At 37.5% G+C, this 12465-nt stretch overlaps 1 protein-coding gene across 2 annotated transcripts in view; it reads right to left on the reverse strand.

The window, feature by feature from the left end:
* ARHGAP15 (Rho GTPase activating protein 15) overlaps window positions 1-12465 on the reverse strand; it is a 662169-nt gene that overhangs the window by 535678 nt on the left and 114026 nt on the right. For both annotated transcript variants that reach the window (XM_017342824.3, XM_051849585.2), the window contains exon 6: window positions 70-159. In XM_017342824.3, the coding sequence (XP_017198313.1) occupies window positions 70-159 (90 nt within the window). The remainder of the gene's footprint in view (window positions 1-69; window positions 160-12465) is intronic.

A 12465-nucleotide genomic window follows, 5' to 3' on the forward strand; every position in this document is an offset into this window, starting at 1 on the left:
ATTTTGATTACTCAAGAGAGTTCAGATTTACAAGTAATAATAAAAATTGAATATATGTAGCATTCTTACCTGAAAGACATTCTTTCTACTTGATTTTTCCTTGGTCCATTCAATATGTGCTCCACATAAATCCACACTTTCTGGCTTGTGCCCTGTTTTCTGAAGCAAAAATGAAATAAGAAAAAAAAGTCATTAGAGATGCATTTCAGAGAAAATAAGAGTTTATTGAGTGAGCAGCTACACACATTTATGAAAGAAAGCCTACATTTTTCCCCAGGGATAACCTAATTTGTAGGAATCTTCATTTTGGACTTTATAATTTCAATTGTCTAAAAGTATCAGCATACCTTAAAATATTTTATTAATTATAGACAATAAGGAAAATGAATATTTCAAATGCTTACATTTTGAGTTTTCAATAATTATAAAAAATAAAAGTTCAAACTCTATTAAATAATATTAAGTAATTGCTATTAAATAATATAACACAAAAGCGTTTAAGTCACATACTTAGAATTTAGGATGATAAATTTAGAAATGATAAATCATAGTGTAATGGAACTATTTCATAGTTTTAGCTGTGTGGCTTTATAAAAGCTACTTAGAATTTTACTCTGTCACCTAGAAAGTTGAGCAGGTATTAACATGTTAACAAATTCAATACATATTTGAGTGTCAACTATTTGTTTAAAAATTCCCTATTGAGTCATTTTAAGACTATATACATATTTCTGTAATTTTGTTGAATGAGTTTAATTTAGACCCAAAAGTTTGTAATACATGCTTAAAATTATAATGTATTACTTTGTAATTATTCAGAATAATCAATAGAAAGATCATCTATGTTTGCCTCTTTCTATTTTGATTCAAGTGAATCATATTTATATAATTTTACATTTTCCAAATTCCTATTATTAAACAAAAGTTTACCCATTTGGGAAATTTCTGTGCTATTTTTCAAACAACTGTGGGATTCCAAAGACTCCAACTATTGTCGTGTGGTCTGAGCTACTCTAGGTGTCTCTACAGTTTAATTTAATGAGTTTAAGACATTGTCCATAGAAGACCTTAAATTTTTAGTATACAAAAGTTACAATATTTTAGCTCATATTCTAATAGTATGAATTTACATTAAAATGTGATATTATGAATGAACAAAAAGAATGTTAAACTATCTTTTTGCAACTGTTGTCTTATAGCAACCATGTCATTATAATAGAAATAGACTATTCTATTCTGGTTCTTCTCTTATGGTAAATTGTGAGGTTCCCAGTTTTTGGTAACTCAATTATTACTTTTGTGTAAACCATGTACATGTATCGTGATAGCTTTCTTTGTTATTTAGTAGTAACTTCATGACTGACCCATTAAAATGAGTCTCCTGACCCCTAAAAAATATTCTGACTTTAACTGGTTTACCCTATGCTCTGATCATTATTTTGAAGATCACTAATCATGATGATCATTGTCAAGTGATTAATTATGAAGATCTATTTAAAGCAGCATCCTTCTGTTAGAGGCAATTACATTTTGGAATACTCGGAACCAACAAAAATGTCATTATTTTTAATTATTTTTATTATTAGACTGTTACACTTTAACAAAAGTGCTTATCCTTCCCATGTAATATAGTAAGAGGAAAAAGTAGAATTATTTAATGGCAGAAGTACCTTTTATATATTATTAAGCATTTCCATAAGTGCTTATAACTATTAATGCATGTGATTCTTACTATTGTATAAGCGAGATATTATTATGATTACCAGGTTACAGAAAAGAAAGCATACCCAAATGGCTCTCGCTTGGTTAAATCTTTCCAAGATAACACAGCTAGAAAGGAAGGGCCAGAATTTAAAGCACACGGTGTCACTGTAAAGTCTGCACTTAACCACTGTGCAGCCCTTGAACACTGAATTGACACAGTGGTCCTACTCATACTACAACCTATAGAGGTTTGGGAAGAGCAATAACTTTCTCACTGGACTCCAGGATGGACATATTGATCTTGTTTTTGTCCTTCTCTGCTAAATGTGATCTTGCCTTAGGTCCTTGACACCACCTGGTTACCTGGAAAACCTCCCAATCTGCACATGGCTGACTCCTTCTTACTCATCAGCTGTCAGCTAATGTCACCTTGTCAGAGATCTTCCTTAACTGTCTCACATAAAAGAGCGCTACTCCAGCAATTTTGGTTGCTCTCAATCCCACAACTTATTTTGATTTCACTGCAGCCCTCTTCCTAACTGAAATTAACATATATATTTTTGTATGCTGACTGTCTGTGTTTCCCCCACTAGAATTAAGCTCCCTGAGCTAGGGCCTTGTTTGCCTTTCCCTCCACTGTTTTTTCCCAGTGTATGGAACAGTGCCTGGCACACAGTCGTTCAATGAATATTTGCTGGATTCATGAATGAAGGAAAAATACCAAAATATAGCTAGCTTTTGTGCTTTGGAAGGAAGGTTTGGGTGTCTTAAAATTCTCAATTTTACAGCAATTAAGATTTGCATTTTTTAAGCAGTTAAGCAGTCTTCAGTTTGTGATTTGAATAAATGATAAACAGTTTAATGGATTTACATGTAGATTGAATGTGATACTTCACGGAATTACTTAATAAACATTTATTGCATGCCTACTATGTTCCCTGTGATAAACCATACTATCTTCTTGACTCTGTGTTTGGACATAAAGAAAATACTAACTCTTTAATAACCCCATATACACACTGTATGCTCTAGCACTGGAGGCATCCTACAGATAAACAGCAATCTAAACTTTTTTTTTTTTTTTGACATGCAGAGTGGACAGTGACAGAGAGAGACAGAAAGGTCTTCCTTTGCCGTTGGTTCACCCTCCAATGGCCACCACGGCCGGCACGCTGTGGCCCGCGTACCGCGCCTATCCGAAGGCAGGAGCCAGGTGCTTCTCCTGGTCTCCCATGGGGTGCAGGGCCCAGGCATTTGGGCCATCCTCCACTGCACTCCCTGGCCACAGCAGAGAGCTGGCCTGGAAGAGGGGCAACCGGGACAGAATCCGGCGCCCTGACCGGGACTAGAACCCGGTGTGCCGGCGCCGCTAGGCAGAGGATTAGTCTACTGAGCCGCGGCGCCGGCCAGCAATCTAAACTTTCACAGTCTTACCATCATCTAGGTATGTCAATCTCTAAATGTTCTCACCAGCGTCACAAAATAATCCCATTACCCTGGCACGTAGCTGGACTTTTTGGTAATCCCACCTCTGCCCGCCACAATCAGCAGTCTCTTGGTGCTCGCTCACGTGAACACTTACTCCATGGCCTGACTCCTTCACCTTCTCTCCACTTCAGCAATCTTCATTCAGCTTCCCATCTAACAAATCCTACTTTCTGAGCTTTTCACTATCACCCTGTTGTTAGGTTTGTTTCTGATACTATGGAAGTTAGCAACTTCGTTCAGGGTCCCAAGTCCTTCAAGCCCTTGCTGGTTTCACCTCTTTTCATTTCCAGGCCTAGACCCTAAACAAACAGCCTCTTAAATCTCCCCTACCTCCAATGATACTTCTGTCATCTATTTGTCCTTTTTCTATAATCTTCCTCATATCCCCTAATTCAAGTATCTTTAGACTATTTACAGTAGCAACGTTACATCCTTCTGCTGGGCCTCTGATCCTGCTTGAAATTCTGTCTTTTGCAAGCGTTTTTTGCTCCACTTTCTCTCCTGCCTCTTGATACCTCTCTCCCAAAGCTTTAGCTCTTACAAGTCAGTCACACCAAAAGGTTTTCTTCTGCTTCACAAAGATGACAGAATCCTTGATGGGCGCCACGGCTCACTAGGCTAATCCTCCGCCTGAGGCACCGGCACCCTGGGCTCTAGTCCCGGTAGGGGCGCTGGATTCTGTCCTGGTTGCTCCTCTTCCAGTCCAGCTCTCTGCTGTGGCCCAGGAAGGCAGTGGAGGATAGTCCAGGTCCTTGGGCCCTGCACCTGCATGGGAGACCAGGAGGAAGCACCTGGCTCCTGGCTTCGGGTCCGCAGCGCAGCGCGTCAGCCATAGCAGCCACTTGAGGGGTGAACCAACGGAAAAAGGAAGACCTTTCCCTCTGTCTCTTTCTCTCTCACTGTCTAACTCTGCCTGTCCGAAAAAAAAAAAAAAGATGACAGAGTCCTTGTGTTATAACATTCACAATTCTTCCCACTTTCATAGCTAGTCTGGGCAATCAAAATGGAAAAACACTAAACTTTAGTGATAACTTCCTATGCATTTTGCTGTCTGAAAGCATTATATTGATTTCTCATTTATATATTACAACAATCTTGTGAAACTATTGCATGGGAAGAACTAAAGGAGCAAGGGGAAGAATGCCTTATGTAAGTGCTTGTATTAAGATAGGAATTCACTCATACTTGACTCCCAGTTCCAAGTTCTTGATCATAACATAATACCTCATCTCCTTCCATACTATTTCGAACAAATGCACATCAAAAGCAATGCCGTTTTCAGGTCCAAGAATGAGAATTCACCTGGATTTACAATTTCTCACTTTCTTTTCTGATGCCAAAGTTCTGGACCTCAGCCTCTGACACTGGTTCACCTGTCTAATGTCCTATTCTATTCCCTGGGCATGTGAGTGACTTCTAAGAGTGTCAAAGTTACCTGGTCTCAGTGCTGCAGAGTGCATAAATATCTCGCAAAGCATGTCTGTCTTTGCCTCAGAGAGAGAGATAATCCTTCTGCCCAAAGTTGTTTTGTTTTTGTTTCTAATTTGATCTAATCTTGTTGTTCCTTTCTGGAGTTGTCCCTTTACCCGTGCTTTCTCCTTCTCACAAATAAATTATCTCTAGCAGGATGTAGCCATGCTCAAATCATTCCTGTTTAAAAAAAAGGGGGGGGGGAGCAAGCATCAATGCCACAACTTCCCCTTTCTCAATCCTACCTAATTCCCATCCCATGGTGGCCGGGTTCTTCAGGTGTCTGCATTTCTATCCCTGTTCACTTGTGCTCTGTTCCATTCATTCTTAATCCGCTGCAGTCTAGCTTTTACTCCCTTCCTTGACTAATATAAAATGTCTTAACCATTAAGGTCAGTGACAAGAAAGTATCTGATGGCTTATCTCCCATGAACATTTTATACTCTTATACTTGAATTCTGAACTAGTTTCTGCTGACCTTTCTCCATTATGTACACTTGTCCTTGAGCTGTGGAGACATTTTCTCTCCAAATTCTTTGATTTTTTTTTAATTCATTATCTGTTTCTTCCACTGACTGATCTTTTTCTTCCTACTTCCTAACTCTTGGTAACTCCTCTAACTTGGTAACTCCTCTAACTTGGTAACTCCTTACTGTTCTAAGCCCTCGTTATTTCTCTTCACTTACTTCCTTCTTGCGGGTTTCGGTCTTGCACCATTACCTGTAACATGCTGATTCCCCAATCGTCCTGCTGGCTCCCAGCTCCCTCTGATGTGCCAGAACTGTACTTGCTATCTAACTGGCATTGGAATGTGGCAGAGACACCTCAGTGAAATAATGACCTTCTTCACTACTTCTCCCTTTTAACAACTGCTCTTGTTTAATTATCCCTTTATCCATTTCACCTGAAAATTTCTTAATTCTCTCCCTGCCTTCCCTTACTACAGAGAAACAAAAAGTACAAAAGCCCTAATTTCAAACCAGCTCTATCTTCTCCACCTGGTGACCCTCACCTCATTCCAGCTCTTGTTTTATCTCACCTGAATGCTTCTAGCTCTTTCCCCTGTAGACAGTCAAAAGCTTTTCAATTCATTATCCCTATTTTGACTTTTTTTCCCCCTAAACATAAACCTCATGCTATTTCTTTTGGAAAACTTATTACTGACAGAATGATACCCAAATCCCTCAGTAAGGTATGCAGGCTGCTCTTTATAATCCCCTTCCTGCCATCCTTCTCAATACCCTTCCCTCCCCCATTCTCCACACCAGCTATGCTACAATCACAGTAGTTTCCAAAATGAAATGTGTTCTCACAATATTTGTGAACTGTGGAAAGACTGCACAAACATTACACATTACAAAAAAATTACAAAGGAAAATATTTGGGTTATTACAATGCATTAATAAATAAAAATACATCATACATCTCAAAATGATTGTTTACAGAATGAGAAATCAGTAAGCACTTAAAGCACACTACTTCTATTTATATTGACTTTAAGTAGGGACTGATCTCTTGGCCCAAAGCAAATAATAATTTGGGGTGAACATAGACATATGACAGAAAAATGAAAGTTATTTGGGTAAAATTAAAGCTCAAGTTAAAAAGTAAAGCTCAAGGTAAAATTAAAGCTCAATTACTTTAAGAAGAAAAAAACTAAGATAAGCATGTGGAAGACTCTGTAAACATGAACCTAAACAGTATTTTGCTTCCACAAACCTGAAGCAGACACACTTAAGCTGAAGAGCAACTTTAGGAGGTGGGATTATTGAAGGGAAATTTCTCTGTAGTCAAGCATTGAACACTGGAATCAGTAGTTCAGAAAAGTTGTAGAATTTATTTGGAAGACTCTCAAGATTTTATTCAAGAAGCCTGAAATTAAAGAATCCTTTAATAGGAAACATATTTCTGATTCTGAATCTATAAAACCAAGGAAAAGTCTGCTAATGAAGTGCATGATGCCAATGGATCATATTGTACATCATTATAAAAATAAACTTTTAAAAATTGACTAAATATGGGTTTACATCTAAGAATGTATGTATCATAGCTCTTCTGGGGCAAACTTAAAATAGGAATGACTGATTTTTAAGTAGAATTATTTAAGAGTTACTGCTTTTGGACAATAAAACATAAAAGCCTCTTTGTTGGAGCAATGTATAGTCATTAAAAATTGATCCCAGGTCTTGTCCACTTCTGATTCTTATTACTCTCTTAGTCCATTTTCATCATTTCCCAATAATAACTGACAGTATTCTGTACATAACAGTCTCCTTTAATTTAGATTAAACCTTTGGGTTTAGTTTGCTGTTTTTCTTTATGGGATATTTGGGGTCCATAGTCTTTTAATGTATATTAAGAAAATATCAAAGGCCAGATGCTCTTTTGCTTGATGGTATTTTTCATTATGAAGATTGGGAATGTATGTAGGCAACAAATCATGGGACCAATCACTCTCATCCCCTTATTACTAGCGTGGTTGAAAAAAAGATAAAGCTCATATTTTATAAGATATGTTATTAGCTACCATTCTTTATTTTGGATTAATTGCTGTTTCAGAAAATAGGTTCAAATTGTCTTTATCCTTTTGAACCATGAAACAAAAATCTGTTTAAAGGAATTAAGTTTTATCACATAACTGGTTTTGATTCTGGAAAATCATTCATGAAGGAGGATAAAATTCACTTATAAATTCTCATTTGGGCAAAATGATTTAGGAAAGAGTGCTGAATGGATACCTGATCTTATTAATGCCTAAAGTATGGCCCCTGTCAACAAAGAAGATGATACTATGATTATAAGATGTGGGTTTTATGCATATGAATATAAATGATGTTAATAATATCTGAAATTGTTTCAACAGTGAAATTTCTCAGCATATTACATGACCAAATCAAACTATATTTTTAGAAAAGTAAAACTTTGTTAGTGATGTTGGGCACTGGAATGTGGTATTTTTTTTCTTTAGAAGGAAGTATTCTTTCCTTTTCCAGAAATGAATAAATATCACATTTATTTCTGAACCAACATCTTGCGAGAATAAATCAAATAGGTTCTACTCACCCTACATTTGTTCTATGCTGATACTGTTGTATATTTATATTACATAAAAAGCTAATCTAATTCTGCAAGGTGAACAGCTTGGACATATTTTCAACGTCCCAGGTGTCTCCTCAGAGTCTGTTCTTTAAGCTGTCATACACTGCATTCACCTCCACAGACCCTGTAGATGGACAGCTCCCACCGGGCCACATGGTCTCCTGTCCTGAGGATGATCAGCCACCTTCCTATAATACAAAGCCTCCCTTGCAGGCTGCATGAGTGTAGATGTGCTTCTGGCTATTTTCATCACTTCCAGGTATAGATGAAATGCCACTTTACTTGATGAGATTTAGCTTTCCCAATGGTAGTGCCAGAGTTCTCATGATGCAGGCAAGTGAAGACTGGCTGGTGAAGTTAAACCAAAGGGAAGCAGGAGACAGGAAGAAACAAAGCAGATGAATCCCTTCCCCTTTCTCTTTCCTCCTTCCCCTCCCTTTCACATACTTCCTCAGGCTTTCTCCAAAGAGTCGATCTGCAGCTTATTTCCACATCAATCGGCACCTACTGAGTGTACAGTGAAGCCACTGCAAAGTGGAGCGAGCATGGTAACATATCCCCTGTACTGCTTCCCATGATTCCTTGCCTCACTTCCTGTGTACCGCCCAAATAAAGTGTGACACTGAAGTCAGGGTTTGTCCTCCAGAGAACCAAGGCTGAGACAACTGATACTACTCTTTCAGCGGCAGATATATAGTTCTCCACCAAAAATGTGCTGTGCTTCCTCTTCTGATTCTCAGCGACTAGAGTTATTACATGAAAGCAAGTCTCTAGCTGGAGACTCCACTTCATTCCACCCTCACCACCACCAGCCAGTCCTCTTTACAATGAAGTGTGGTCAATCAATCATTCTAATCACTGGAATATAAGCAAGAATGATGTAAAACATTTCCAGGCTATATGTAGATCTTTCCCACATTCTCTTTATCCTTCCTGTATCTGCCAAAACTCTTTAACCACTATGCACTAGTGTTCCATGTAGTAATAACAGCAACAATAAAAAACATAATAGATATATTTATAAGTATATATTATATATGCCATATATAATATATAAGTATTATACTTGCTATGTGCTGGGTACATTACATCATTTTTCTAACATTCTCACACAGCTTTATGACATGGATTGTATTAACCCCATGTTAAAGTTAATCAAGGACATACAGCATATAGAATGTAAACCTTGGACTTTTAACCTGGGAGGTTTGATTTGAAAGCACCTGTTTTGGGCTAAGATGGATACTCTATTTCCTGGGCAAATTTCAATTCAGTAGTGAATTTTTAAGAAACATTAAATGCCAACATTCTGTAAATTCAAAAACATACCGTGGAATAAAAGTACTTTGTATATTAGAGAGATGCAGGCTCCTACAACAGATGCAGTACATTGACCAAAATGATAAAAACAGTAAGTCAAGCTTCATAATTAAAAGAGTTTTCTGGGAGAGCCTAAGGTGAGCTTTATTGAGAAACAGGAAGCTATTATCCATTTATAAAGCATCCTATCAATTTCATAGATTTTGCGGTTATTAAAAATTATGTAAGATACAGAATTTATTATGGTTAATGGTCAAAATCTTGAGAAAATTATAACTAGAAAACACAGCTTCATTTATAGTAATATCGATCACTTGATTTCATTTTTTCTTACAAAGTTTATGCTAATAAACCTCTGGAATTGAATTTCCTTTTTTTTTCTTTCCATCTCTACCTGTCATCTTCCAGATTTGGGACTGTAAATTTTTTTCTAATCATTAAATGTATGATGAGGTCAAACGATAATGAAATCCACCGTTTTACTAATAAACTGTACCAATGATAATCATGCTGACTCTGCAAAGAAACACTATCATTAGATTAAAATGTTAGAGATTTTAAAATGCATTCACTAGGCTAAGGTTGGAAATCTATTGTTGCCCCTCTATTTCTCATGATCCTCTTAAGCAAGGGTCTGAATAAGGGCTCGACACTCACTTTACAAAGACAAAATCGTTCCATATTCATTTTGCACAGAACACTCAATAATTCATGAATAGCTTTCTGATTGAAACTATTTTCATTTTTTGCTAAATCACATCATTTTACTCCCACAAATAAGATCATTTTGTTGTTAAAGTCATACTTCAGTGAATGAGCACTAGATGTATTGCATTATTTAATTAATGCTTGTGCTCATTATTCACTTTGGAAGTAAATAATATTAAAAAGGTAAACAAATTATTTTAATGATGCCTTTCATATTACTTTTTTGCTTTCAAAGTTATGGCTGAGTGAGTGGTTTGGAAAAGTTAATAGTTTTTAAATGTCTTGGAAAAGTTTCCTGTCATGAGATGTGAAAACTGTCAGTCATTGCCTCTGATTAAAGTATCGGTACAAAATGAAGTGAAAAACACAAAATTACCTAAAAAGAAATGCTCATACACAATCAATATGAGGATTTTCTGTTGAGTATACTAACTTAGAACCACACAATTTTAGAGGAAGTATTCCATAACATGTTTATATAAAGTCTTTGAATTTATGTCAAAAGTGACACTAAATTTTCTGAGTAGTATGGGTAAATATAGTAGAAACAACGGATCTCACCCCTCTGACTGACAGGAGGGAGTTCAGTGGTCTCATTGTTGGTGGATGCAGACACAAAAGACATTTCTCAAATGAGAAGCAGGCTTTACACTTGTGGTCATTTTAGTGGGGAGTAACACTGCACAGATTCTGGAGTCACGAGTCACATGGAAACCCTCTAGTTTGCTTCTGGTGTCTCCTGAGGTGATGAGACACCCATGTTTGGGGAAAGTATTTATATTTATGTTTATTATATATTTTATTATATATTATATAATATATAATATCATGTGGGGAGCAAACCGGACTAGACTGAGTTACTGGAATTAAGACTTATTCTATGCATCTGCTCTCCCACAATATGGCGCTGGGAGAGAAGTAAACAGCTTCCGCACAGCTGCCTCCAGTTCAACTAATAAACTGTAGGACTTGCTCCTGATTGGAGGAGAGCAGCGTACTCGGCGTGTGGGCAGCCGAGTTGGGATTGGAGGAGGAGGACTATAAAGGAGGAGAGAGACGGCATGCACCAGGGAACATCTAAGGGGAACATCTAGCTGAAGGAACACCTGTGCAGCCCCCGAGAAAGCCGGCCGGCGGTGTGCCGCTCCCCTGCGGAAGTGGGGAATGTGGCCAGGGGGAACTGCCCTTCCACGGAGGTGGAAGGGATAGTAGCCAACCCGGGAAGAACCAGCAGCAAACCCGGGGAGGGCCGAGCAGATGAAAGAACAGCGCAGGGTCCTGTGTCGTTCCTCCACGAAGAGGGGGAGCGACATAATGGTGCTGTGACTCGGATATGAAGCCTAGGCAGGGTTTAGTGTCGTTCCTCCATGAAGAGGGGGAGCGACAATATCATACATAACTATTTATATATACATAAATATATTTAAAACATATTGTTATGTAATTATATATTTCTAATAAATATCATATAAAATACAATATATTAAATGTTTTATAATATATTTTATTATGTTATATATTGTAGATATTTATTGTATATAATAATAATTAAATAAAATTATAATATATGTTTTAATTCTCAGGTGAATTGGCTTTGTGTTCTCCTCACACTATAATTACCTTCTGTTAAAAATGGCTATACTGCTAAATGTGAAATAAAAGAGTGCTGAAATAATTTGTAGGTAAAAAGATGTCCTGGGTTTTACGGTTTAATTGAACCACAAAATGACAAACTCAGCTGTTTGCTATTGTCTCCATCAGTAAGAGCAAGGCCTTATTGCTCTAATCTATTTGCACAGATATTTAGAACATGTCTCAGATAATTTAAAAGTCTTACATTTTAAAATTAAAAATGGAAAAAAATACATCTCAATTCCACAAACATGTCTTTGAAAACTCTGAATCTCTTAATTTCACGTGGTTTACTGCTAGGTTACAGAGGGCTCCACTTCACCTACACAACCAAATCTGACAACTCACAAGCTGATTCCACACTGACTTTTTAATCAAGCTAGACTGCTTGCTCTTCCACAAGGCTGTTCCTCAACTTACTCTAAATCAGTCACCAAAGGTATTGCTCCCAAGCATCTTGCAGAAGAAACACAAAACACATTCCCTCTAGGCCTCAGAGAACCTCTACTAACAAGTTTTCAACAGCTATGAATAGTACACCAGGCATGGAAGAAGCTAAGGGATCAAAGTATATCTTTAAGGTAAATATGTTAAGAATAAGTTTATCCTATTTTATCATTGACTAGTCTCTCTTTTTTTAGATTTATTCATTTACTTGAAAGGCATAGTGGGGTGGAGGACACACACAGAGAGAGAGAGAGAGAGAGAGAGAGAGAATCTTCTATCAACTGGTTCACTCCTCAAATGGCCACAATAGCCAGGGCTGTGCCAGTCTGAAGCCAGGAGCTTCTTCCAGGTCTTCCACGTGGGTGCAGGGGCTTCCCCAGGAACATTAGCAAGGATCTGGATCACAAATGGAGTAGCCAGGACTCAAACCAGTAGCAATCCACAGTGCCAGCATCACAGGTGGTAGCTTTACTCACTATGCCACAATGCCAACCTCCTTATTTTTAAATTTATATATCTGAGAGGAAGATAGAGGATATATAAAATCCCTTTACCCACTGTTACTCCTAATGCCAGGAATGACTAGGACTGAGCTGG

The sequence above is a fragment of the Oryctolagus cuniculus genome, chromosome 3 (genome assembly GCF_964237555.1).
Source record: "Oryctolagus cuniculus chromosome 3, mOryCun1.1, whole genome shotgun sequence".
NCBI lineage: Eukaryota > Metazoa > Chordata > Mammalia > Lagomorpha > Leporidae > Oryctolagus > Oryctolagus cuniculus.